The sequence below is a fragment of the Elephas maximus genome, chromosome 12 (genome assembly GCF_024166365.1).
Source record: "Elephas maximus indicus isolate mEleMax1 chromosome 12, mEleMax1 primary haplotype, whole genome shotgun sequence".
Taxonomy (NCBI): Eukaryota; Metazoa; Chordata; class Mammalia; order Proboscidea; family Elephantidae; genus Elephas; species Elephas maximus.
The window spans coordinates 96,577,558-96,604,807 of NC_064830.1; the positions used below are offsets into that span (position 1 = coordinate 96,577,558).

The 27,250-nt window shown below is 51.5% G+C and overlaps 2 protein-coding genes across 11 annotated transcripts in view; one reads left to right on the top strand and one right to left on the bottom strand.

Moving 5' to 3' along the window:
• Positions 1-48: 48 nt before the first annotated feature.
• On the top strand, positions 49-27,182 carry NUDT1 (nudix hydrolase 1). 3 transcript variants are annotated; one of them, XM_049903102.1, is made up of 6 exons: positions 49-319; positions 2,405-2,569; positions 16,578-16,723; positions 16,947-17,104; positions 17,264-17,432; positions 26,849-27,182. In XM_049903102.1, exons 2-6 carry the CDS (start codon positions 2,418-2,420, stop codon positions 26,851-26,853), a joined length of 630 nt encoding a protein of 209 aa, XP_049759059.1. In that variant the 5' UTR covers positions 49-319; positions 2,405-2,417; the 3' UTR covers positions 26,854-27,182. The 3 variants fall into 3 exon arrangements, with proteins under 3 accessions (XP_049759059.1, XP_049759058.1, XP_049759057.1); XM_049903101.1 differs by lacking the exon at positions 26,849-27,182 and having other exon boundaries at positions 2,312-2,569; positions 17,264-17,601; XM_049903100.1 differs by lacking the exon at positions 26,849-27,182 and having other exon boundaries at positions 17,264-17,601.
• The window catches only part of SNX8 (sorting nexin 8), a 60,205-nt gene continuing 50,633 nt past the window's right edge, over positions 17,679-27,250 (bottom strand). For 5 of the 8 annotated variants that reach the window (XM_049903097.1, XM_049903096.1, XM_049903099.1 and 2 more), the window contains 4 exons: positions 24,369-24,437; positions 22,876-23,022; positions 22,380-22,529; positions 17,681-19,784 (listed from right to left, as the gene is read on the bottom strand). In XM_049903097.1, coding sequence (XP_049759054.1) covers positions 19,671-19,784; positions 22,380-22,529; positions 22,876-23,022; positions 24,369-24,437 — 480 coding nt within the window. In that variant the 3' untranslated portion in view covers positions 17,681-19,670. Of the gene's footprint in view, positions 19,785-22,379; positions 22,530-22,875; positions 23,023-24,368; positions 24,438-27,250 lie in introns of all 8 variants that reach the window. The other 3 variants (XM_049903092.1, XM_049903094.1, XM_049903093.1) reach the window with 1 other exon arrangement.

Genomic DNA, 27,250 nt, shown 5'->3' on the forward strand with positions numbered 1-27,250 from the left:
GTCGGAAGTTCCCAGTCACATTTTTGCGTCACTTCCTGCGCGCGAACCGCCTTTATACGCCCCCCAAAAGCTGGTGGTGGGGAAGGTAGGCGGTCGGGGGTTATGGAGCACCTACTCTATGCGTAGTAGGGCAGACCGAACCCGGTTGCACGACTGTGGTCTCATCCTTCCCTCGAAAGGGACCACAGTTCTCAGGTGACTCCAGGCGGGGGCCACAGGGCCGACTGTGGGGCTGACCCTGCCCCTGACATTAGGGGACTCTCCTAATTCTAGAAGCCGTAACCCGCGTGGGATTACTGGCGCCGCGCTTTGACCTTCGGTGAGTTACTTAGCCTCTTTGAGCTTAAGTTTCCTCTTCTGAGGCTGGAGAAGTCAGGTCTTAATTCATAGACTTGTTGGATCCATATAACGGGATAGTTTTTGTAAAAGAGTTAGCACGCTGGCTTGTATATGCCAGCCAACCAACCAGTTGCCATGGAGTCGACTCCTATTTATGGCGACCCCACGTGTGCCAGAGTAAAACGGTGCTCCACAGTTTTCAATGGCTGATATTTTGGAGTAGATCGCCAGGCCTTTCTTACGTGGATACTTACGTTGGACTTGAAGTTAGTAGCCAAGTTCATTCACTGTTTGCACCACCCAGGGAGCCTGCCTGATACATTGTTGGTGGGTGCCATGGGGTCGATTCCAACTCATAGTGGCCTTATGTTACAGAGTAAAATGGAGCCATAGAGTTTCCTCATTTGTAACCTTTATGGGAGCAGATCTCCAGGTATTTTCTTCCACGGAGCCGCTGGGTGGGTTCGAACCACCAAGCTTTCGATTAGCAGCTGTGCATTTAACCATTCTGCCAGTGTATGTAGTCAGCAGGTAATAAATGCTAGTTGACGTTACTAGAATCATCTTCATCAAAGTTTGCTCAGGAAGTCAGGGTTTGGGGCATGAGCAGGTCAGTGTCAGGACAGAGGACACAGGCCTGATGACAGGCACAGCTTGAGACCAGGGAGACTCCCTGACCTTCACCTCCACCAGAAACCAGATGAAGATCCCTTTTATCCAGAGCTTCCACCCGGTTTGTTTAGGTTCAACTCTGCTGAGAATTTGCATCAGGGCTCCCAACTGGTTTGTTTGTGTTCAAGCCCTGGTGAGAATTCACCCTTCCACCCCAGATACGTTGAACCTGGACCCACAGTTTAACACAATCCCCAGGTGATTCTTAGGTATAGGTAATTTTGAGACCCACACTCTACTAGTGATTCTCAGAACTGGTCCCTAATCAGCAGCGTTAGCATCACCTGGGAATGTGTTAGAGCTGCAGATTCTCAGCAGAGGGTCAAACCTACACTACGCCGTGCTTTTATCAGAAACCATCGCTTCCGATGAGTTCCATCTGGGTGTGATCACAGAGTAGGAGCCTTGAGTTCCATAGACCCCAGGCCAAGAAGGCTTGGAGAGGGAGGGACCAATGGGAAACTCGTCCTGGTCCTCCAGCGTCTTGCCTCCAGCAGCGACCCAGGCAGTCATCACCCTTAGCATCTTCTTCTGGAGCATGCAGCGGGGGGCCCTTGGGATTTCAGTGCCCTCTTGGGTACCAGGTCCCAGAGCAGCAGTGGTTCCGAGGAAGGTAACTCCTTCATAGGAGGGAGGCCCAGTCTTACAGAGTACACATGCCCCATTCTAAGCCATGCTTTTTCCAGGATTTGGAGCCCGCTGCTGCAGACAGCCAGATCTGAGTACCCCAAAGAAGCCTGGGGTAGTGAGAAGGCCAAGGTCACAACCTGACAGGAGAACCGTTGCATTCACTGTAGGCTTATTTTGGTGCCAGGCGGGCATGCAGGCTGGTCCGCCCTCCTGCATGCAGCTTTGGGTTCCAGGGGTGGACTCAGGAGCAGGAACAGTCCTCTCAGGAAAGGTCATGTGTCTACTGTACCTAAGAGAGTAAGGAATGGGAAAGGGAAGATGGAGCTGGCCCTGACTGCTGGAGGTTGGGCACTTATGCTGTGGCATCTGAGGGCTAGCCCTGTTTCTAAGGAGCTCTGGTGGCACAACTGTTAAGCACTGAGCAAACTGAAAGCTTGGCAGTTTGAACCTACCCAGCAGAAGAAAGGCCTGGCAATCTGCTTCCATAAAGATTACAGCCAAGAAAACCCTATGGGGCAGTTTTGCCCTGTCACATGGGGTCACTATGAGTCAGAATTGACTCAATGGCACCCAATAACAATAGGACTGTTCCTACCTCCACTTACTCCTCATGCCATCTACCACATGGAGAGGCTAGGAATTACCACCAGCCTTCCCTCTTGTCTTCTAGAGTGCATTTCCCTCCTGCCTGCCCACCCTCTTCCATCCACACACCATCCACGCCCAATCAAGGCTTGACACAGCCATCTTGCCCTTCTCATAGACTGAAGGGGACCATGGGCGCCACCAGGCTGTATACACTGGTGCTGGTACTGCAGCCCCAGCGAGTCCTGCTGGGCATGAAGAAACGAGGCTTTGGGGCCGGCCGGTGGAATGGCTTCGGGGGCAAGGTGGAAGAAGGAGAGACCGTTGAGGAGGGGGCCAAGAGGTAAGCGATAGGTAGGTCAGACCAAAGACCCAGTTTCCGCTCAGGGTAAGAATTGAAGCTGTAGAGCCAGACCTCTGATTGCACCACATAGAGCTCTGTGACCTGGAGCATGTCGTGTCACCCTTAAGTCTTTCTCAGTTTTCTCATCTGCAAAATGGGAATAATGTTATGGATCCTCCCCTTTCCCTAGACTAGTAAGTGGCACAAGGCATTACTAGGTTGTTGTTAGGTGCCGTCAGTCAGTCCTGATTCATAGTAGCCGTGTGTACAACAGAACGAAACACTCCCGATCCTGCACCATCCTCGCAATCATTGTTATGCTTGAGCCCATTGTTGCAGCCACTGTGTCGGTCCATCTCATTAGGGGTCTTCCTCTTTTTCGATGACCTACTTTACCAAGCATGATGTACTCGAGGGACTGGTCCCTCCTGATAACATATCCAAAGTGTGTGAGAAGAAATCATGCCATCCTTGCTTCTAATGAGCATTCTGGCTGTACTTCTTTCAAGACAGATTTGTTCGTTCTTCCGGTAGTCCACGGTATATTCAGTATTCTTCTCCAACACAATAATCCAAAGGTCAATTCTTTGGTCTTCCTTATTCCTCCAGCTTTTGCATGCATACTAGGCAATTGAAAACACCATGGCTTGGGTCAGGCGCACCTTAGTCTTTAAAGTGACATCTTTGCCTTTTAACACTTTAAAGAGGTCTTCTGCAACAGATTTCTTGACTGATGCTTCCGTAGGCATTGATTGTGAATCCAAGTAAAATAAAGTCTTTGACAACTTCAATATTTTCTCCATCTATCATGATATAGCTTATTGGTCCAGTTGTGAGGATTTTTTTTTTTATAATTTTTATTGTGCTTTAAGTGAAAATTTACAAATCAAGTTAGTCTGTCACTCAAAAACCCATATACACCTTGCTACACAGATTTTTGTTTTCTTTATGTTGAGGTATAATCCATACTGAAGGCTGTGATCTTTGATCTTCATCAGTAAGTGCCTCAAGTCCTCTTCATTTGCGTACCGCAGGTTGTCAATGAGTCTTCCTTCAATCCTGATGCTACGTTCTTCATTTAATCTAGCTTCTCAGATTATTTGCTCAGCATACAAATTGAATAAGTACAATAAAATGATACAACCCTGATGCATGCCTTTCTTGACTTCAAACCACACGGTATCCCCTTGTTCTGTTCAAACAACTGCCTCTTGGTCTGAGTACGGGTTCCTCATTAGCACAATTAAGTGTTGGGGGATTCCCATTCTTTGCAGTGTTATCTGTAATTTATTGTAATCCACACCATGTTTTTGCATGGTCAATAAAACACAGGTAAACAGCTTTCTGGTATTCGCTGCTTTCAGCCAGGATCTGTCTTACATCAACAATGATATCCCCTGTTCCACACCCTCTCCTGAATCTGGCTTGAATTTCTGGCTGTTCCCTGTCAGTGTTTGCTGCAAACACTTTTGAATGATCTTCAGCAAAATTTTGCTTGCCTGTGATATTAATGATATTGTTCAATAATTTCTGCGTTCTGTTGAATCGCCTTTCTTTGGAATGGATACAAATATGGATCTTTTCCAGTTGGTTGGCCAGGCAGCTGTCTTCCATATTTCTTGGCATAGATGAATGAGCACTTCCAGCGCTGCATCCATTTGTTAAAACATTTCAGTTGGTATTCCATCAGTTCCTGGAGCCTTGTTTTTCACCAGTGCCTTCAGTGCGACTTGGACCTCTTCCTTCAGTACCATCGGTTCCTGATCATATGCTGCCTCCCGAAATGGTTGAACCTCAGCCAGTTCTTTTTGGTATAGTGACTCTGTGTTCCTACCATCTTTTGATGCTTCCCGTTTCGTTTAATATTTTACCTGTAGAATCCCTCAGTATTGCAACTTGAGGCTTGAATTTTTTCTTCAGTTCTTTCAACTTGAGAAATGCTGTGTTCTTCCCTTTTGATTTTCTATCTCCAGGTGGTTGCACATTTCATAGTAATACTTTATTTTGTCTTCTTCAGCCACCCTTTGAAATCTTCTGTTCAGCTCTTTTCCTTCATCATTTCTTCCTTTTCTTCTGGCTACTCTTCATTTAAAAGCAACTTTCAGAGTCTGTTCAGACATCCATTTGGTCTTTTTTTTTCCCCCCGTCTTTTTAATGACCTCTTGCTTTCTTTATGTATGGTATCCTTAATGTCATTCTACATCTCGTCTGGTCTTTGATCATTAGTGTTCACTGTGTCAAATCCATTCTTGAGATGGTCTCTAAATTCTGGTGGGATATACCCAAGGTCATACTTTGGCTCTTGTGGACTTGTTCTAATTTTCTTCACCTTGAACTTGCATATGAGCAATTGATTGTTTCATGGTTGGCCCCTGCCCTTGTTCTAACTGTGATATTGAGCTTCTCCATCATGTCTTTCCACAGATGTAGTCCATTTGATTCCCGTGTTTTCCATCTGGCGAGGTCCACATGTATAGTCACTGTTTACGTTGTTGAAAGAAGGTATTTGCAAGGAAGAAATCATTTGGTCTTGCAAAATTCTGTTACGCCATCTCTAGCGTTGTTTCTATCACGAAGGCCATATTTTCCAACTGCCAATCCTTCGTTTCTAACTTTCACATTCCAGTTGTTGGTAATTATCAAGGTATCTTGATTGCATGTTTAATCAATTTCAGACTGCAGAAATTGGTAAAAATCTTCAATTTCTTCATCTTCAGCCATAGTGGTTGGTGCATAAATTTGTGACATAGTTCTCAAAATGATGGCTTTATTGAATTAAATCATATCCTGTAAAGTAACAAAAATGGATATAGTAATAGTACCTGAGTCTTAGGATGCTTATGAAGATTAAATGAAAAAATACACATAAAGGATTTAGAACAGTGTGTGTCACATGACAAGTGCTGAGCATGTGTTAGCCGCCGCTGCGTGGTGTCTTAGCTGCTCACCAAGGGGCTGATCAACCCCTCCATTTCCTCATTCACTCAGTGGAGCTGATGATGGTCATTTCCGCTTAATCCTTTGGTGCACACAGTCTCAGTAGTTATTCATCAACACGACCAGTTTCCCACGGGACAGGAGAGAAGCCCAGAATCACGTTGACCTCTGACTGTAGCCTCTGCGCCGCTCTTGCCCCTCACAGGTTTCTTGGGATAAAATAAGATCATGTATATAAACATTGCAGAGCACTACACAAATACTAGCTGCCATTAATGTTATTTTCATTCTGGAAAAAATTAAGGCAGCCTTAAGACAGCTTTCCCTGGAGAGAAGAACAAGTCCCCAGACAGGTACTAATGAAGTTTCTGGAGAGGTTGGAGCCCACTAGTTGTCAAAACATTTATATCTCGATCCACAGGAAGATTTATGATCAAGTGCACATTCAGATATAAATATATAACTAAAAACTAAGTTACATAAGATAAATTATGTCACACAAATACCACACATGAGAGTTTTAAAGAACAGAAATTTATTTTCTCACAGCTCTGGAGTCAAAAAGTCCAAATCAGGGTTTCAGCCATGTCGGTGGCTCTGGACGTTCCTGCGTTCCTTGGTTCCTTTACTTGAAGATGATTTTCACGTGGCGTCTGTCTTCCCCCATGTGTGTCTCTGTCTAATCTGTTCTCTTATAACTTAGAAGTTATCCTCACATATGATCTAATTAACGTAACAAAGAAACCCCTGTTTCCAAACAGGATCGCATCCACAGGTACAGGGGTTAGGCTTCCAACACGTCTTGTTGGAGACGAAACTTAATCCATGACAAATACCCTTACTACATAAAACAGTAATATTTCCTATTTTAATATAAAGTAGGAAATACTGATTTTGAAATTAAGATTTTTTTTTTAAGTAAAATGCTTTTCTTATGGTGGAATATATATATATAACAATACATTTGCCATTTCCACGTCTTTTGCGCGTACGATTCAGTGGCATGAATTACGTTCCGCACGTTGTACAGCCTCCCCACTATCCATTTCAAACTTTTTCATTGTCCTTCACAGAAACTCAGTGTCCTTTAAGCAGTATCTCCCCACACCCCCTCCTACCACCCTAAACATTTTTATCTGCCCGCCAGTCTCCTCCAGGTTGCTGGCAGGATGCGCTGCTGGGTCCCAGCCCTGAGTTTGGAAAACCCTGCATGAAGTCTGGGCGTGAGCCTTACCCCCTGAGTCCTGGGCCCAGCAGAGCTGCCAGGCTGACATATTTGGTCGTTCATCTCACAAGTTGACAGTCGGTATGACTGGCCCTGTGCTGGGGGGTGCAGCTGGGAAAAGTCCAAGTCGGTGGGAATCCATGTCCAGACATGGGGAGTGTGCAGAAGAGACAGAGGAAAATCTATAGGAACAGGTCGGCCCCCGGGTCAGCTCTGCCAGCCATTGCGACGTCTGTTTTATGGAGATGCCAACCACTGGAATGTCCATCTGCTTTACGGAGACCGTCCACTTGGTCGCTGGTTATCTAGCACCCATCTGCAGAGTGTTGTCACGTCAGGCACTGGGCACAAGGCCCGTCACAGCCTTGCCATTGGGCTCTATCTCACCTGGCTACAGGCCCAGGGAGTGGTGTGCATAAAGGAGTCTGTGCCAGTGGTCTGGGGGCATCAGGGAGGGGGGGAGCTCACCTGCACCAGGCGGAACTCCCCAAGGCCCTGACCTGGTTGGAAGGGGGCCTGGTGGAAAGGTGGAAGGCAGGAAAGCAGGTTCACTAGTGCCACAAGGTGAAACTGGGGTTTGTGCCCAGGAGTTGGGTATTGCTGAGGGTGAGTGGGGGCAGGTAGGCTGGGCGGAAGGTCAGTAAGGGCCTGAAGGGCAAGACCAGGAGAGGGGATGGCCCAGAGGATCCTTGAGGGGGCCATTTCAGCACCTCCCTGCCCTCAGAGAAGAAAGGAGAAATAGAGCAGCAGGGACACACCCATTCAGAGCCTGGCTGACTCAAATGCCCAGGTAGCTGGTTTATTTTTTTAGGAGCTGCCTGAGGCTCTAAGGAACCTTCTCTCCTGCCCTCTACACCAGACTCCTCTCTGGAGTGAGGCATAGGAAGCATCACGTGTTAGGGTGGATTTCCCTCAGTGTGAGGTGGGGGAGGAAGGACAGGTGCAGGGCAGGAAGCTTGTAATTTCTACCCCAAATAGGACCTGAGTCCCTGTGGTCTCTTCCCTCCATGCCACACCTGGGCCAGCGCCGCAGCCTCGTTATGTCCCCTTACTGCCATCCTGCCCTCTGCATCCAGTCCCCGGGCTGCAGTGACCTTTCCAGAGTCTGATTCCTCTCCCTCTCTGTTTGTCTCTGATTTCTCCCAACCTCCCTCCCTCCCCCCGCCTCCCCGCCTCCCCGCCTCCCTCCCTGCCTCCCTCCCTCCCTCCCTCCCTCCCTGCCTCCCTCCCTCCCTCCCTCCCTCTCTCTTACACGCTAAAGCTTGAGTCTTCTTCAAGTCTGTCACACACACACTAAAGCTCAAGTGTTTGTTCATGTTTTTCACTGAGCTATCTGTCTTAATAGCTTTAAGACACTTTAATTGTGTTTGATGAACCCATCAAGCCCCTGCATGGTCTGGCCTCGTCCCTCCCTAGCACCCTCCCGTCCCTGCCCCCTCCCTCCACACTTCAGCCGCATGGAGAAATTTCTTTCTGTCCTCAGCCACACTGAGCTGTCTCCTACCTCCAGACCCACAAACACACAGCTCTCTCTTCCCACAACACTTCCTGCCTCTTCGTCTGCCAGCTCCTCCTCGGCCTTGGCATCTGAGTAGGTGCCAAGCCCCCCACCCCCGTTATTCTCGATAAATGTTGTCCTGTTAGTTTCCTTCTTTGGGCTCTCACCTGTTGTAGGGTAAAAAAACATCACCAAGTTTAAAAAGCAAAAAAGTTTTATTCAGCAAATGTTCAAAAAGGCAAAAGTGGGAAGCGGGCAGGCATGCTTCCAGAGCCATGTCTGCCTGAGTCCAAGGAAGTACACAAAATAAGCACAAATGGGAAAACGGACAAGGACGTTGCCACAGCCATGTCTGCCCAAGTCTAAGGAATGTTACAGAATAACAAGAGTGGGGAAACAGACAAGCAGGCCGCCACAGCCATGTCTGCCTGAGTCCAAAGAACATTGCAGAGTCATCAGTATAAACACTACAAGATGGCAAAACCATTGAAAGCTTCACCCTTTCACAGATAGGCTAGAAACTGTGATCCTACATTTTGAGCTGCCTTCTTAACTATCAATGGTACAGGTTGCAGTAACAACAGTCAGGAGGGTCCTCGCTGGCCCAACAAATTTTCCATTCATTAAATGCTAATAAAAGGTAAGAGTGGAAAGTCTTTCGTGTTCTGGCTTCTGTGAAAGCATCCCTAAAACATATTTTCCAAGATGATCCTATCTATTGTCTTTATACCTCAGGGCCCAGTTGATGTGTCCCTGTGAGCCCTCTCAATGCCCAAGGATGGAATAATGATTCCAATATTTCTAAATCACAACTTTTCTAAATAATTTGATGACCCCTCTCTTCTGTCCTCCCTCAGGAGCACTCCTCGAGGCCAGGACAGAGGTGTTTTGTTTTTTTTTTTAATAACTTTTATTAAGCTTCAAGTGAACGTTTACAAATCCAATCAGTCTGTCACATATAAGTTTACATACATCTCACTCCCTACTCTCAACTTGCTCTCCCCCTCTTGAGTCAGCCCTTTCAGTCTCTCCTTTCTTGACAATTTTGCCGGCTTCCCTCTCTATCCTCCCATCCCCCCTCCAGACAAGAGTTGCCAACACAGTCTCAAGTGTCCACCTGATACAATTAGCTCACTCTTCATCAGCGTCTCTCTCCCACCCGCTGACCAGTCCCTTTCATGTCTGATGAGTTGTGTTCGGGGATGGCTCCTGTCCTGTGTCAACTGAAGGTCTGGGGAGCATGGCCGCCGGGATTCCTCCATTCTCAGTCAGACCATTAAGTTTGGTCTTTTTATGAGAATTTGGGGTCTGTATCCCACTGATCTCCTGCTCCCTCAGGGGTCCTCTGCTGTGCTCCCTGTCAGGGCAGTCATCGATTGTGGCCGGGCACCAACTAGTTCTTCTGGTCAGAGGTGTTTTTTAAGTCAAGTGTTTACTACAGTGAAACACATGTGGAAAAATGAGCCCCTCCTTATCTGTGAACCTTGGAGAAGGGGTGCCCCTCTGTAACCAGCACCTGGGTCACCAAGTAGGGATCCGGCACCAACCCTGCCCTCCCTCACCGTGCACAGGCTTTGGCCTGAAACAGCATATGCGTGGGGCACGTGCGATGTTCTCTTCTGCCAGCTTCATTACAACACTGCGAGATTCATATTGCAGCTTGTAGCCGTGGTTTGTTCATTCTCCCTGCTATGTGAACACTTTCTCTCTTTTCTTGGTGGGCCTTTGTGTAGTTTCCAGTGTGCAGCTACTTCAAGCAGGACTGCTGCGAACAGTCTTACTCGTGACTCTTGGTGCCCATGAGTGTTCTCCAGTGTGCCCACTTACCTAAGATGAGAAATGTAGGCATTCTGCTTTGGATACTGGCCAGCATCTTCTCTAGTAGCCATAATCATTTAAGCTCCCACAAGGGTGCGTGAATTCTGGTTCCTGTGAACCCTCGATCTGTAAAAACCTGCTGCTCTGGAGTCGATTCCAACTCACAGCAACTCTGTAGGACAGAGGAGACTGCCCTATAGGCTTCCAAAGCTGTAAATCTTTCTGGAAGGAGAGTGCTACATCTTTCTCTCACTGAGTGGCTGATGGGTTTGAACTGCCAACCTTTTAGTTAGCAGCCAAGCACTTAAACACTGTGCCACCAGAGCTCCTTGAATCCTCAATAGCACTTGGTATTTTTTTTTCGCCATACTGGTAGATGTGTGGTGATACCTCACATGTGTGTTTGTTTCCCTGATGACTAAGGAAGTTGAGCAACTTCTCAATGGCTGGGGGCCATTCGATGTCCTTTCTGTACTGTGGCTGCGTAAGTCTTCTGCTTGTGTTTTTTTGTTGTTTGTGTGTGTGTGTGTGCGTGTGTGTGTGCTTTTTCTTACTGACTTGTAGTTCTTTATACCTTTTAGATGCAAGTTGTCAGATACATGTATTGCAAATTTCTTCTACACTGTAGCTTGCCATTTTACTCTTAATATTTCATAAACAAGTTTATCATTTTACTGTAATCCTATTTATCATTCTTTATTATATGGCTAGCATTTTTTACATCTTTTTAAAGAAATCTTTGCCTATCCCAAGCTTATGGAGATATTCTCCTAAGTTTTCTTCTTAAGAGCAGATTATTTTACTTTTCACATTTCCATCTACAGTCCATCTGGAATTGAGTTTTGTGTATGATGTGAGGTAAGGATCAAGATTCCATATAAATATTCAATGACGAAAAAACTGTTTTCCCCACTGCACTCCAGTGTCACCTTTGTCATGAATATATGATGTAGAACCATGTATGTTTTCTTGTCCAATGTTTAGCCAATGCCTGGTACAGGGTGGGCCCTAAGTATTAACAGGTAGGTGGATAGATGGATGAATGGGTGAGTGAGTGAGTGTACTGATGGGAGAGTGGAGGTATGGATGGATAGAGGGAGGGATGGATTGGTGAATAGATGCATTGATGGGTGGGTAGGTGGGTGGATAGATGAATGAATGGGTGGGCGAGTGGATGGATGGATGAGTAGGTAAGTGGATGTATGGATGAGTAGGTGGGTGGATGGATAGGTAGGTGGATAAATGGATGGATGAGTGGATGAATAAATTTAGCAGAGCTGTACCACACCTGTGCTGGGCACTGGGAATTCTGAGATAGATGAGACGCTCAGCCCCCAGGGTGCTCACTGTCCAGCAGCCACGTCGCCTGCAGCCTCATTCCTTTGTCCCTGATCTCATCGCAAATCATAGAACGGACAAAAAATAGATGATTTTTCTTGTTGTTCAGACCTTTTTGCTTAATTAGATCATTTCCTCACAGCTTTATTACAGAGGTTTTAGTTATCCTCTTAGAGGCTAATCATGCTTTGCACTTTGGAGGCGTCCTGCAGGGCACTCTTCAGCACTTCATGAACGCAGCTAGGGTTGGGCAGCTAAAAGGCCTGCATTGCAGACCAGAGCTCAAGGGCTTCTCGTCTCGGGTGGCCTGGAGTTCCTGTTTGGCAGTGGAGCCCTGGAGACAGTCTGTTCTGTCTTGGTTTTCACACTCTGGGCAGTGGGCCAACGGGCACTGTCCTCACCATTCTGTGGGGCCTGCACAAAGCAGGACAGACCTCACACTTCGGGGTCAGAAGCCACGCGCCAAGTGCCAGACACTCCAGCAGCCTGGCCGAGGCAGCTGTGTACACCCAAGGCACCATGCAGACTCCCAGACAGGCCTGGGCTAACATTGAGAAGCCTTCTCTTCCAGGCTCCCCTTCTCTCCAGAGCCCCTCTCCTCCCTATGGTCTACCCTCCTCTGCATTGCTTCCCCTTCTCCCAGGGACTCCCCTTCTCTTTCACCCAGTGTCACTGGGCCCAGCCCGGTGTTGGTATGTAGGATGCAGCTGAGGGCAGGGACCCACTGATGACTGCTGTGCCCTCCATTGTAGGCATGAGAGCCTGCTGCCAACTGCTAGGCTCCCTGGATTTCTGACACAGGAGGGACAGGATCCATTGGTGAGGACAGAGTGAGACTGGAGGCCCAGGGCTCTGGTGGTCCTTGGGGAGGGCAGCCAGAGCCACCTCAGCACACCTGAGATGCTGCAGGGCCCCCTGCCAGGCCAGTATGGCCTCTGATGTCCAAGAAAGGGCCACAGGAATACATCCCAGTGGGCAGGGCTGGGCTGGCTTCATTTGGGCCCTGGGGATCACTTGGCATCAGGAGTCACGAGCCAGGTGAACACCCCCTCCTGGCTCAGTCACAGGGTGGGGTGGGGGCCTGAACGAGGGGTACCCACTCCTCCTCTGCCTCCTCCTGGGGATCTGGGGGTCATGAGGCCAAGTAGGGTCTGTGGTGTGTCTCGAAGGTGAGCCATACCTCCACTCTCCACCTTCTTCACTGTTTCTGACACCAGCAGTTTCACTCCCCTCCCCCCCAGCACTGTAACTCTTTGCAATAACCACACAGAACTTACAGGTCATACTGAGTTATGTAGCTTATTAGGAACTAACAGGCTGTAACTCAGGAGCAGGAAGCACATAGGCAAGGTCTGGAAGGATCTCCCAAAGCGGAGAACACATCCCTCCCTTCTTAGTGTAGGCCAGTTGTCTCAGCTTCTCTGGGCTGTGCAAGCAGGCAGCCCCTTCTCTTCGCCATGCACACCCCCTCTCAGCCGCACAGGCCTCTCAGCGCCTCAGGACAGGACGCTCTCAGCTGTGCAGGCCTCTGTGTCTTCAGCCTCCCTGCTGTCAGCCTCTCCACTAACTGGCCCAGCTCACAGCCAGTGCAGCAGCTTGCTCAGCTCTTTTCATTGCTTCCCTTGAAGCAGCTTTCCGCCATCACCTCCAACTGTGCCCCAAGGCTCCTTCCAGGCCTGTTGCCATCTTCAGTTTAAAAGCCCTTGACCCGTGTTAAAAGTTCTTTTAGGAGGTTTTTTGCTTCATCTCCACTCTCTCTTCTGGCCTCTAAAAACCACTATGGGGCTGGCTGCTTATATACTGAAACCTGCAAGACTTGGAACTCAATAGGACCGCCTTGTTTCTCCAGGTCTGACAGCTGTTCCACCTTTGACAGGGTGTAGTCTTCACCACTTTTCTGTTGCTATTAGTGGAAAATATTTGAGTTTTCCTTCTCTGACAGGTTTTCACCTTAGCAGGTTCTGGTTTTTGCAGGGTTTACTGTTTTAGCAACTCCTTGTAAATTTCAAGGCATGGCCCTCCCAGCAGGACCACAGGCTGACCAATCTCCACAGTGGACCACAAGTCACTCAATTTGCATAGTAAACCTGCCAATCCCTGCAATGTCCATAAAATAGATCAATCACAGGGCAGACGGCAGCCCAGGGCTAAACAAAAAAGTATCAAAATCAACTTGTTTGGTGCTTACCCAGGAAGTGTCAATCAACCTGGACAAAAAGTAAAAAACCCTCTAGGGTAGAAAACTAGGGCAAAGGTAACTCCTCAGGGCTTAGGGGGAAAACCTCCGAAGCTGTTTTTCAAAAAAAAAAAAACAGCAGAAGACCACACAAAGGAACTCATTTCCCCACAGCCTCCTGTGTTCCACAGATGAGGAACCTGGCGGCCACCCAGGAGGCCTGGGAGCAGACCTGCCGGGCCTCCCCGCCTCCCCCAGCCCCAGTAGCACTTGGCTGCTCTGTGTCTCTGTTGAATTTATGACTCATCCTGGGGCCCGTCTGCTGGCTGTGGAACTGAGCATCTAGCGATGACAATCAGACGCTTAGCGCAACTGCAACACTGTCACCGCCGTCTGCCTAATTAGCCCTGCCTGAAATGGAGCTTCAGCCTGCCACCGAGGAAATGATATTTCATACACTGCCATGTACTTGGGGAAGATTTAAAATTAGTCCAAAAGTTCCATCAGTGTGTGGCTTTTTAAAAAACGAGATCAACCAGCCACTGCCAGAGAGGCATTGAGGGCCCCCACCAAGAGCATCTGTTGCATCTAATTGGGGAGCCATTTACATCCTCCAAATAAAAATACACACACCAATTTTTTACATGAATCTAATTTTAATTAACCATCTCAGTAAATTCCAGCTTCCCAAATATCACTTGGATATATACATTCCAAATTGGCAATGTTGTTGTTAGGTGCTGTCAAGTTGATTCTGATAATGGCAACCCCGTGTGACAGAATCAAATTGCCCATAGGGTTTCCTAGGCTGTAATCTTTACGGGAGCACATCCCCACGTCTTTTTCCCACGGAGCCGTTGGTGGGTTCAAACCGCCAACCTTTCAGTTAGCGGCAGAGTGTTAAGCCGTTGTGCCACAGGGCTCCTTGAATCACCAACAGGTGGAAGCATTTCCTCCCCAGATCAAGGTCAAGGCAGGGTTTAAGTATCACTTTAAATAAGACCATTACACCTAATGATTTTTTTTTTAATGAGCAAAGTGGCTTCCCTGACTCCTTATTAGAGACACAGAAAGTAATCCTGCATTGTGTGTCTCTAGCATAACTTGGAGATCAAAGCTAAAACAATTCTTTTTACAGACAACTATAAATGGTCAGACAATCAGAATATTTTTGCAGAAATAAAAATAAACACAGGGCAATGGGGAAGTGAGAAACCCCTCTAAAGGAAGAAACAGACTGGTTTCATAGCCGCAGCGGCTTTTTGACCTCACAGTCCCCACAGAGGACCGGGCACATAGTAGGTCTTCCAACAAGTGTTTGCCAAGTGATTGGACAAGAACCGAAATGAGCACGGTAAGCGATTTATTCAGAGGGAGGAAGTCTGCAGTACAAAGTTTATCTACAAAGATGCTCATCAGAGGGTTTTCCATGATAACCAAGTTTACATTTTGTTAATATGTGATACCCATCAGTAAGAAACCCAGTTCCTTGAGGTGTAGAGTATCAGCACCCATCTATTGTTAAATGGAAATTTTTTAAGTTGTTGCCAAGTTGACGACGAGCCCGTGTGCATCACAGCAGACCTGTGTTCCATGGGGTTTTCAGTGGCTGATTTTTCAGGAGTAGACTGCCAGGCCTTTCTTCTGAGGTGCTGATGGGTGGATGTGTACCACCAACCTTTCAGTTAGTAGCCAAGCACTTAACCATCTGTGCCACCCAGAAACTCCTGAGTGGAAGATATGGCTATAAAGTCCGTATAATGTGTTTGAAGTTTTTAAGGAGTCATTCAGAGGAGAAAGACCAGAGGGAGAAACACTGAAATGTTAACAGGGTTTCTGACTGGGTGATAAGCTCATGGGTGTTGTCTTCCTAAAAAAAATTAAAAAATTTTTATTTTGTCTTCCTAGATTGGCTTAATTGCCCCAGAGTTTCCAAGGAGCGGCTGGTGGATTCGAACTGCTGACATTTTGGTTAGCAGCCAAATGCTTAACCACTGCGCCACCAGGAGCCCATATAGTTTAAAAAGCGCTTGGCTGCCAAGTAGTGTTTCCTCAGGTGGCCCAACAAAGCCTCTGACCACCCCACCCCCAAGCACAACTGGTTTATCTGGTGGCGAAAGTGTCGGAAGAAAGGGCTAGAAGGGGGGCCGCAGCAAGGCAGGCCCAAAGCACACGACTTGTGTGATCAACACGTGCGTGACGTGGAGCAAAAATTAAAACAACTCCTCCTGGAAAGACGCTAGACCTGTGACTGACTTCTTATACAGCAGTTTAGCTTCATTAGTAAAGAACGCCTGCCTGGACCATTGTGCTCTTTTAAAGAACTATATGGGATCAAATTCACAAGGGCAGCTGGAAAGGTTGGCTAGGAAGCTTAGGGGGCAGTGAGTTTATGTTAATGGGGGAGGAACAGTTCAGAAAAGGAGGGTGAGGATAGTTGCCCAACTTGAAGAATGTAATTGTTACTGAATTGTACATGTAGAAGTTGTTGAATTGGTGTATTTCTGCCAAGTGTATTATCAGCAACAACAAAACCAGAATAAGATACAACTTCAAAAAAAGAAACCTGTGGCTGACACTGCTCTCTGAGAAAGTATGAGGCTGCCCTTATGAGACACAGGCTTTCAGACAGGGCCTGGGAACAGGGAACTCCACAAACATCGCGGGACTATGCGGTAGTCCCAGTCCCAGCTCGTCACTAACCCAGGAGACCCCAGACCAGCAGCTTCCCTTAGCCAAGCCTGGCCTGTCATGCATAAGTAAAGAGTGTGCTGTGAACCCACACCCTCCAATCTCCTGGTGGGCGATTCCCAGCCCCTCCCAGAACCTTAGAGTCAAAATCAGAAGCTTTAACAAGCTCCCCAGAGAATTCCATTATCAATGAGTGGCCCCCTGGAACCACAGGTACAAACCCTCCACCCTGTGGTCCCCCAGTGCCTTTCCAGGGTTTTTTGTGGCCATAGGCTGGGCACCTTGCTGTAACTGACAGCTTCCTTCCACCCGTTCCGCCCCCTAGGGAGCTGCAGGAGGAGAGCGGCCTGACTGCAGACACGCTACACAAGGTGGGGCAGATCACCTTCGAGTTCGTGGGCAGCCCCGAGCCGATGGATGTCCACATCTTCTGCACCGACCACGTCCAGGGGACACCCACAGAGAGTGACGGTAAGTGTCCCCCTCCCGTCTCAGGGGAGAGAACTCTGGGGGAGGGGGGGCTGGCAACCCACACCTGGTGGGGCTCACCTGAGCCTGGTCCATGGGGCTGGCCGCCCCATCCAAACAGCCTGGGAACCCACCTTGTTCTGTACAGTGAGGAGCATGGGCATGAGGACTGGGCAGGAAGGCGTGTCATGCTTCTTACACAGTGCTGGTTCACATCTCCCTGCAGAAATGCGCCCACAGTGGTTCCAGCTAGATCAGATCCCCTTCAACGACATGTGGCCTGACGACAGCTACTGGTTCCCGCTCCTGCTCCAGAAGAAGAAGTTCCTCGGACACTTCCGATTCCAGGGCCAGGACACCATCGTGGCACACACACTGCGCGAGGTAGACCAGCTCTAGGGGGGTGCTCGCTGCCTAGTCTGGAGAGTTGGAGTCAACGGGATCAGGGGGCTGGGCCGGCTCCTCTTCCTTGTTTGGCACACAATCAGATGAAAAGGAAAATAAATATCTTGATTTTTGAATTAAGCGTTCTTCACTCGGCAGCGCCAGAGCCGGCCCAGTCCTGTCTCCAGGAAGCTGCAGGCCCGTGCTCTGAGTAGCCTGTGCTGGGCTGTGACCGCACTACCCAGGGCAGGAGCAGGAGGGGAGACCTTTCCAGCTGCCTCTGGTGCCTGCTGTGGACAGATGTGCCTGTTGTGGACAGGTGGTGCAGGTAAGCCAGGTCCCAGGTGTGGCATGTGCACGCACCACTGGGTTCCAGCTGGCATCATGGGGGCAGCTAGAAGGCACGTTTGTTCCTGTCTTACCCACCTCCACCTTTTGTGACACTTCCTCTTTGTACAGTTGAGGAAACTGAGGAGGGGTGGTTAAGGTCTGGGTCAAACCCAGGTCTACTGCCACACCAGCCAGCAGTCCTCCCCAGAGCCCAAGGAAATGGGGCCATTCTGTTGCCAACCCCCAGAAAGGGGCAGGCTACCCAGTCACTGAAGCCACGTACAAGCTCACCAGGTTTTCACAGATACACATTACAACGGTCCATACAGGTTTATTGGCAGACATCTCGGAATGTAGACCACAGTAAACAACGCCAGTTCCTTGGGGTGGTAACTGACTCCTGCAGTCTGATAAAGTGCTTCATACATAGAACCGAAGGACCCAGCAAAGCACAAGGTAAGGCCTCAGGCAGGGATGGTGGCAGCTCCACGGACCAGGGGCTTCAGAGTGCTTCGAGCAGACAGAACAGGCTGACAGCCTCTGCCCAGCAGGTGCTGTGCTCTGTGGTTTCCGTGCCCCGCAGTGTAGTGGGACCAACTGGTGCTTCCCAGCCGGATGCCACCTCAAGGGGGCTTGGACCCAGTGGTGAGGACACCAGTCAGGTCCAGGCAGGGAACTCCGTCCTCCCAGGCAAGGGGGTCTTCCATGCTCAAGGCCTCCAGCTCGCTGCCCGAGGGCCCTACACAGCCATCTGACTGAGCGGAGTACACAAGAGCACACCCTCAAGGACCCCTCTGGGCACGCCGGGACTCACAGCCACAGGTGCTGTTAGCAGAAACCCCCGTCTAACTGCAGGGCCCTGCAGCTGCTGGGACATCCTGTTGTCACTGGAGAGCCTCCTGTGAGAGTCCAGTGGCCCAACAAGAACCCTCTGGAGGCTCTCCTTGGCCAACAAGAGCCGTGGACTACTCAGTGGGGCCCAGCGAGGAGCCCAGGCTGTCCGGCTGGGGAGAGAGGCTCTGCTCGTTTGCAGGAAGACACAGCAGTGACACACACTGCCGAGGTGGAGAGTCAGCCTGAGCCACTGGAAAACCGCTCTATGTCCAAGGAGACAGTAGCCCTGGAGGACAGCCAGTCCCCTCCATAAGCAAGTTGGGGGGAGGGGACAGGGAGGACTGTCCTCCTTGTCCCAAAGAAGGGGCACCAGGAACTCAGTTTAAAAGAGAGGTGGGGCACAGCAACATAAGGCAAGAAGGCCTGGCTGGCACAAAAGGGACCTCCCTCTGCACCCCATCCTCAGCTCTACCTGCCTTGGTGCTGATGGAGCTGATACCAGTGCCGGCTGCCAGAGGGGTAGAGAGGGGTGCACAAGGCACAGACGGCCTCCGGCAGGTGGACAGACAAACAGGCTGGGCTCCCTTCATCCTGCATATATTGGGGTCAGAGTGTGTGCGTGCACACGTGCGTGTGGGGACTTGGACACACCAGAGCCTGAGGGTAGTCAGCAAGAGTGTCTTCACTTTCTCCATCTTGCTGACACACATGCACACTCACACATGAATGTACACACTTATGCACACATGCATGCACACTCACGCACTCACAGGCACCCTCCACATGAAGACTCGTGCACACCTGCACTCATGCACACTCTCAACACAATGCCCCCACACACAAGGACAAGTGCACCGCCGCCTGCCAGGTGTGCCAGTCAGTCTGATCAACTACCAGCTCACTGACGAGTTCCGGGTCAGCACTGCCATCTCCTTCCCCAGGTGCAGGCCTGGCCACAGGGTACGCCCCATCCTCTATGGGACCTCAGCCCTCCTCCCACCTGCTCAGCAGATTGGACCCCAGAGGCGTCTCCAACTATGAGCCCACTGCATCCAAGGCACCCCCTCAGCTCTCCCAGCTGCCATGTGCACAGCGAAAACTATCCTCCACCCTGCCCGGGATGTTAGGACAGAAACCCCACTCCGGGAACACTGGCACTTCTCAGCATTGAAGCAGTGAGCTGAAGGACGATGTGGGGAGCACGGCCTCCAGGGACCGTCGGAGGAGGCCGACCAGGCTCTGCAGCTGTGCCCAGAGGCCTCAGGAGGCGGGTCCTCACAGCCAAGACGCCGCCCCACCTGTCCACAGGTGACCAGACACCAAGGGCGCCAGGTGGTGGGAATTAAACAGGGACACGCCGTTTGGAAACACATTTTAGTGGGGCCTGGGGAGTCCGTGGGCACTAGCGAGGGAGCAGGCAGTCCTCCTGGGTGGATCGGGGCAGCGTCAGGGTGCCACTTGGTCCTGCAAAGAGGCAGTGCAGCTTGGGCTTCAAGTCGTTCCACACCTTGCTCATCTGAGGAGGAGAGAGAGGCACAGTGAGACAGGCGAGCAACCACACGGGTCAGCACGCACTGCTCTGTGTGCAAGGCCACACTGGGCTCAGGGGCAGGGCACTCAGGTTGACCCCGGCCACCACTGGGCTATGTCACCTTCCCAGGCTACTATCTCTGGAGCATAGGAAGATGAGCCAGGACACAAGCTTCCAGAAGAAGGGCTGATATGTCCTCCCACACCTGTCCTAACTAAGGGCAGACCCCTCACAGATGAGCCCGCTACAGCACAATGGGAACAAGAGGGGACAGGAGTGCGTCCTCAGCTACCACACCCAGCACCAGGGCACAGACCAGCTCTGCATGGATGTCAGGAGACGTCACCACTGGACCATTCCCACCGCTATCTGTGAGCCTGGCGTACCCGCCTTCCAGATGGTGCGGGAGCGCAAACACCAGGGCGACATCCACCAGACGAGCAGCAACAGGAGTGAACTGGCCGCCGGCACCACACAGGCCATAGGCGTGAGGATGCTGGAAGCTGTGTGGTGGGGGCACTAAGCCAATGTCTGTGGAACTGGGGTCCACGTGACAACAGGGAAGCTGAGGGTGGCCCAGGAACGGGCTGGTAACCCAGAGTCACCGGGACCCAAGTGATGAGACGAGGACCATGAGGGCTTGACAACAGGCCTTCTAAAATGAAAGAGGTGACCACATGCCCATCATCACACATCATGTGTTCTCTGTCACTGGCAGGTATCCAAGCCCTTCACCTGAGATTTCTCCACCCATGACCGCTCACCACCTATGCAGTCTTGCCTCCTAACACTTGTCTCTGTCACTTCCCCTCCTGCTCACTGCTGCTGCCTTGGCTCAGGCCTGCCGTTCCCAAACTCTGCCTGCGGGCACTCCAGCACCGTGGTGAGCTCACAGGGACTGTGGGGCACCTTACACTTTCCGGGGAAACTCGGTGACATCTGTCAGACCTGACACCAACTATCCCTGTTATCTAGAGCTGACGACTCAACAAACAAAATGGTTAGACATTACTTCAGGCTGAGGGGTGCTGTGAAGAAGTTATTGAGGTAGGAGGGGCACTATAACCTCGACAGTATGGGAGCTTTGAGACCCAGGCCATCTCTGTTTCTCACCTGGTCCTGTGGTCCTCATGTCCCAAAACCGCCCAAGCATCTGCTAAAGTCCAGACCCTGCATCCTGGCCCCAAAGACAGGCTCTGCATCCTGGTTCCCCCATCGTCTGCTAACACCCCTGGGGGTGCTGGCCACCCTGACCCAGGTCCACTCTGGCCACCAACCTGGTCAGCTGCGATTATCCCCCCATGGGTTTGTTGATCTTCACATCTACCCCGTGGCCCAGCCTCCACAGCGGCCTGTGCTCTGTGTGAGCTATGGGAACTGCGTTCATGCCACACACTGCTGACAGAAGGCTCTCCTGGCCCTCCAGGCAGCAGTGCTTGCCCATTCTCCAGACTGGCCCATGCCCACCCCCATCATCCCCCGTGCACCTTACAGCCCTCCTACTGAAAGAGGTTGGAATCCTCTCTTTCACTGGCCGCCTGCCCTCTCTGGGTTTCCCACTAGTCTGGGCAGTCCTTGTTGGCAGGCTTGGTGTCATTCATTCCTGCTCCTGGCACCAACCACAGAACTAGCAGAAAGTGGGCATCACATTCATCCATCACCCAGAACATTCCTGCGCCAACCATGGACAGTGGCAGGGTCAGACAAACAGCCATTCCACAGAGAGGAAGGCTGAGCCCCAGAGGTCAAAGGCCTCGACCAAACCATGAAGCAGCCCTGATGGCCCCAGAGGTGCAGGCAGAGACGGGACTGACACAGTCTGAGCGGTCTCAGGGGGCTGGAGTTGGCCCCCAGCAGACGTGTCTCCTCTTAGGACATGGCTATGCTTCCTGCGTGGCCAAGAGGCCTCTGTAGTAAGTGAAAAACCAGGGAACCCAAGACAGCATCTCAGAACACAGAGGTGTCCGGGGCAACCAGGCAAGGGTCACTTCCCAAGTATTTCTTCAGCCCAGGCCAGCGGCATGCATTCTGAGACATCTGGCCAGGGACACAAGTGTTGCCATTTGAGAAGAGAGAGCAAAAGCCAGAGAAGGCGTGATAGCCATGTGGCTCCGGACGCCTGCCAGGCAGGATTATCGTGGCTCAAAATGTCTCAGGGCCACTCACAGTGCTTCTTCTCATCTGAAGGAAGCCGGCCAGGGGCTTTCAGGAAAACATCTGGTCTGTGGGATTCCCTAAGTCAAAGCCCATCCCACTCTCTCTTCCTCACAACCTTGGGGGTCCAGAAATTCCATGTTTTACCTCTGGCTCCTTGAACTCCTCCAGAAGATCAGAAATGGTTTCTTTGTAGCCCCCTCTGCCCCCCACCCCCTAAGAATCACAGGGACAACCTCACAGCTAGAATGCTGGCTACGCGTGAGACCTGAGGGCAGAGCGAGAGCCACGCTGTGAGGTCCCACGCTCACTCCAACTCTGTTAGCTTTCTAAACTACCTTTCGGGGCCAGCAGCAAGGGCTGCTCAACTGGGAGGAAGGGCAAGAAAGGCCCTGGCCAGGGGGGTGGGAGTAGAGGGAGACTCGCCTCCTTGTGGCCCTGAATCTGCGAGTTCACGAAGGCCCCGAGGATGTGGGAGGTGAGTGGCAGGTAGGCGTGCACCAGCTGCGTCTCCTGGTGCAGGCAGTACAGGGAGAAGTGGTTACGCAGCTCCATTGTCTGGATGGCGTTTTCTTGCTGCAAAGAAAAGAAACTCCCTGTACCTGGCCCAGCAGGCAAAGGGCAGGACCAGCACCAGGGCCCAGCCTCAAGCCCCTTCTCTCACGCCAACCCTTAAAAACTGGGCATTTTGAAGGCGCCGAGCACTCTGAAGGCCCTGGGCAGGGAGAGAACCAGAGAAATGGACTAAAACGAGCCAGGAAACGCGTCACTTGGGTATCTCTGTCTCCACTTACACCCACATGTGCTCTCAGGCCCAGCCTTGTCACTGGCTGCCCGGCAATCTATATTCCAGAAGCCAACCGCGTAGGCCCCCTGCCCCAGGCTGACCCCAGCTGCCGCCCCCTCCGTCCCCCAGAAGCACCTCCACTATGCGTGACTCCAGCTGCTCCACGGCCTCAGGCTCCCGGCTGTGCGCGGCGCTCATCATCTGCCGCTTCATGAGGCTGTACTTGTGCAGCGCCCGCTGGTGCTTGTGTAGCACGCCCTTCTCGTGCCGCTCACACAGGTCCTGGGGGAGGAGCGCGCTCAGCCGCCAGCCCCGGCCCACAGCCACCCTCCTCCCGCTGAGCCTTCTTTAGACTCCTGCCCCCCACCTCGGCAGGAAAACCCCCTGAAAGGAGAGAGGCAGGAGGAGGCGGGAAACAGCATCGAGTGGGTGACATGCGCACCCGCAGAAAATGGCTTAAAAATAAATGCTGTTAATGCCCCAGCAGTATGAGAAGGCTTTTCAGAGCTTTTCTTCTTTAGAAAACAACGTGCGCACCCCTGCTCACTTCATGCTCAGGAAAACGCTCCTGAACAGCAAGCAGCGTGGGTGTTCAGGCCCCGCGTCAGCCCAACGAGACGCACATCAGCCTAATCTAACACGCTCATTCGCACAGTGCCTTACGGTACAAATCCGCACTGGGGCAAACCAAAAACCACGGAAAACAAGCTCAGTTTAGAAGGGAAAAAAAATAAGCAACGGACACAGTAGTTTTCCATTTATAAAACAAAAAAAGTATAACTAGGAGGACTAGGATGTTTCTGGACCTCAGACTTTGGACATTATCCAATTTCCAGAAAGCTAGTGTCCTTCTGGGGCCCCGGGATAATGCAAATGGCTAATGGGATCAGCTGCTAACCGAAAGGCTGCAGGTTCATGTCCACCCAGAGGCGCCTCAGAAGAAAGGCCTGGTGATCTACTTCTGAAAAGGCAGCCGCTGAAAAGCCTAAGCAGTGCAGTTCTACTCTGACACACACAGGGTCACCGGGAGTTGGAATCGACTTGACAGCGGCTGGCTTGGTGTTTTGGTATTTGGGGTCCTGCCAGGAGGAAGACTATTCCGCTCCGAGGGAGATGCACTGGAATTCACCTGGGCACCCACCTGGACACCCTCCAGGGACCCCAGCCAGAAATCCTGTGGACAATACTAGCCACAGAATCACAGAGGTGGGACCTCGGATGCCCCCTCGCTGTCACCCCCCTCAACCGAGGAACCTTCTGGAAGGCCCCGTGATGCCTGGCCAGTCCTCCTTGAGCATCCCACCATCTGTCTCCTCAGGAGGTTCCCTGCACTGAGCTGAGGCATGGTGTCTTGGGACCCCACCCGCTGGAGGAGGCATCCCCACTATTCCCTGCCCCATCCATCATACACTTGGAGGGAGCAACGGTGTCAGCAACCCTGACCTGGGCCACACCCCTACTCTCAGGGCCCACCCAGGGACCCCACACCAGAGAGACTACAGCCCATCCCAAGCCGTCTCCCTCGCAGCACTGGCTTCCCTCCTTCTCTGTCCCCCGGGAGTCACCCCTGAAAGATATGAGATCATTCCCCAAAGGTCGGCCCCAAGGCACGAAGCAGCCAGACCCACCTTATAGGACTGGAGCAGATCCAGGAAGAGGTTCAGCTTCTCCACCACATCGCTCTCCTCCTGTTTACCCTGGAAACAAGGGCTCGTTAACAGCCTCCCACCACCAGCCAGCCCTGCAGAAGAACCTGCCCGGCAAGACAGCGCCTCCAGGCAGGCAAAAACTAAACCAAACCCATGGCCGTCGCCACAATTCCAACTCGTAGTGACCCTATCAGACAGGGTAGAACTGCCCCATAGGATTTCCAAGGAGCATCTGGTGGATTTGAACTGCTGACATTTTGGTTAGCAGCTGTAGCTCTTAACCACTACGCCACCAGGGTTTCCTCCAGGCAGGCAAAAAAACCCAGAACCCAGTGCCGTCGAGTCGATTCTGACTCATAGCGACCCCACAGGCAGGCAAAGCAGCCTAAAACCCAGCCATCTCATGCCTTGGTCTCAGCAAGGTCAGCTGTCCACTCCAGCTTCAGTTGCTCAACACCGTGTCTGCTTTCTAAGACCACATCGTGCCCCTCCACGTCAAGGAGTCTGTGGGGCCTCAGACCCCCCAGCAGCTGTACCCAGTGCCACATGTAACTGGAGTTTCCATTTGGAGCTGGGAGCTGTGTTAATTAAAGAGGTGACAGATGGAAGGGAGCTCGCTGGAACTAACGGGGACGTGTTACTGAAGTGACTTCAGTCAAAGGAAAAGCAGCAGGGAGGGGGACAAGGGGACACAGCCTGCAGCCACAGAGGAAAAAGCAAAATGAAAGATGCAAGTTGAAGAAGTGAACAGAAACATTAGTGCTCATGCTGATACAAGGAGACGGAAGGACTACCTATGGCCCCCTGCAGAATGGGTGCAGGACAGGGAACCAGTGCAGGCAACGGAGGGATGAAGATGGACTGATGGACACACAATGAGCCTACCATGGGCGTCTGAGTCAGAGGAGGCTATGCCCATGGGGTAGCCCGGGGGAAGGGGGACCCCTGGAATAGCAGAAAAACAAGCACTGCCATCGGAGCCCCCATGGCATCCTTGGAACAACCTCCCACGAGGCAGCCTGGCCAGGCAGACACCGCCTGGGGTCCACCCTGTCCCACAGGTGTGCACCTGGAGCAGCAGCAGGAGGGAGACGCACCAACCCATGCCATCCACACCAGCACCAAGGCTTGGAACAACCTCCCACAAGGCAGCCTGGCCAGGCAGACACCGCCTAGGGTCCACCCTGTCCCACAGGTGTGCACCTGGAGCAGCAGCAGGAGGGGGACGCACCAACCCATGCCATCCACACTGGACCAGCACCGAGGCTTGAACCGCTCCCGAGTTATGAACATCAGGTCACTGCTGGAAGTGTCCACTGACCCAGAGACCAGCTCCACTGGAGACAGTGAGTGATGGAAGAAGAGCAGAAGGTACAAATCTCCCCACACCCCATCAAGGACAGCGATCGGGGCCATGATCCACCCCCTCCACCATGCACTGCTCCCGGGAACAGGCAAATGCCGACCCTGGAGGCTGACCACACCTTTCGTGGTCACAGTCAGGACCAACACCAGTTTCCTCAGAACATCCTCACATTACACTGTGGTCACCACCTCTGGCCTCACCACGTCCCCCGTGGGCACCAGACACCCGTGGGGCACCTCTGCCCCAAGCACAACGCACCTCCTCAGGGACGCTGTGCCCCCTCTCACCCAGTGTGCTGACTGTTCCAACGTGAAAGTTCATCACAGAACTGCACGGCAGGTGGGTGCCGGTGACAGCCCAGGTGGGTGCCAGTGACAACCCAGGTAGGTGCCGGTGACACCTCAGATAGATCCAGTGACAACCCAGATGGGTGCCAGTGAGGCCCAGGGGGTGCTAGTGACAGCCCAGCTGGGTGCTGATGAGGCCCAGGTAAGTGGTAGTAATGACCCAGGTAAGCACCAGTGACAGCCCAAACAGAAGCTGGTGATGACCCAGGTGAGTGCCAGGAAGGCCAAGGTGGGTGGCAGTGACAGCCCAAGTAAGTGCCTGTGGCAGCCCTGGTAGGAGGAGGCAGAGACTGGGAAGTTTCACGGCAACACGAGCCCAGACTCTCAGATGGCCCTGCGAAGCCCCTTGGACTCCAGGCCTCAGGCCAACTGGCTCAGAGGCTCCCCCAGCCACACCAGACTACAGCCACAGCCAACCCACCTGTGTCACCAGGAAGTCACAGAAAAACGACAGCTGTGTGACAGGTTTTAAAAACTCAGAAAGGAAGATACCAGGGGGCCACAGATACCCACGTCCCCACCTTACTGGGCAGAAGGGAGGCTCCCTCCTTGGCCTAACAGAAGAAGAGCCTTGGGCTCCTTCTTTCTCACGCGATTTTTCAACCAAGTCCAGTTTCTGGTTCGATGCCACATAGGACCCTAAGCCATCAACGTGTCTGCCTTCAACTAAGGCAATCATCAAGGTGCCGTGAGGAAAACAGCCCCAACTCCTAGTCTCACTGGTCTTCCCCTCCGATTTCCTACAGGTTGAACACTCCCAAGTCCAGCGAGGAATACTCAGGAAACGGAGCCGCGGCACTGGGAGGAACCTCAAACTACAAACTGCAACCACATCAGATGCCCGGGGCCTCTCTCCCTCTTCAAGCAGAAAACACAGAATCCAGATCTAAATCAGAAGAGATTTTTGAAATCATCTTTTCTGGAGACTTTTACTTTCTCCTCTGCAGGAGCCAGGGGGCTTCTTGGGCCCCTGCTGGGGCGCTACCTGGGAAGAGGGTACTGAGTGGGGCAAGGGTCCCTGCAACCTGAACTGCCTTATTTTACGTTTCAGAGACAAGAGCCCTCTAAGGTTTCAATGAGTTCTTTAAAATGTTTACAAATGACCTAGTTGGTCCCCTTATTTGTTTGTTTAGTTTTATAGATTTATT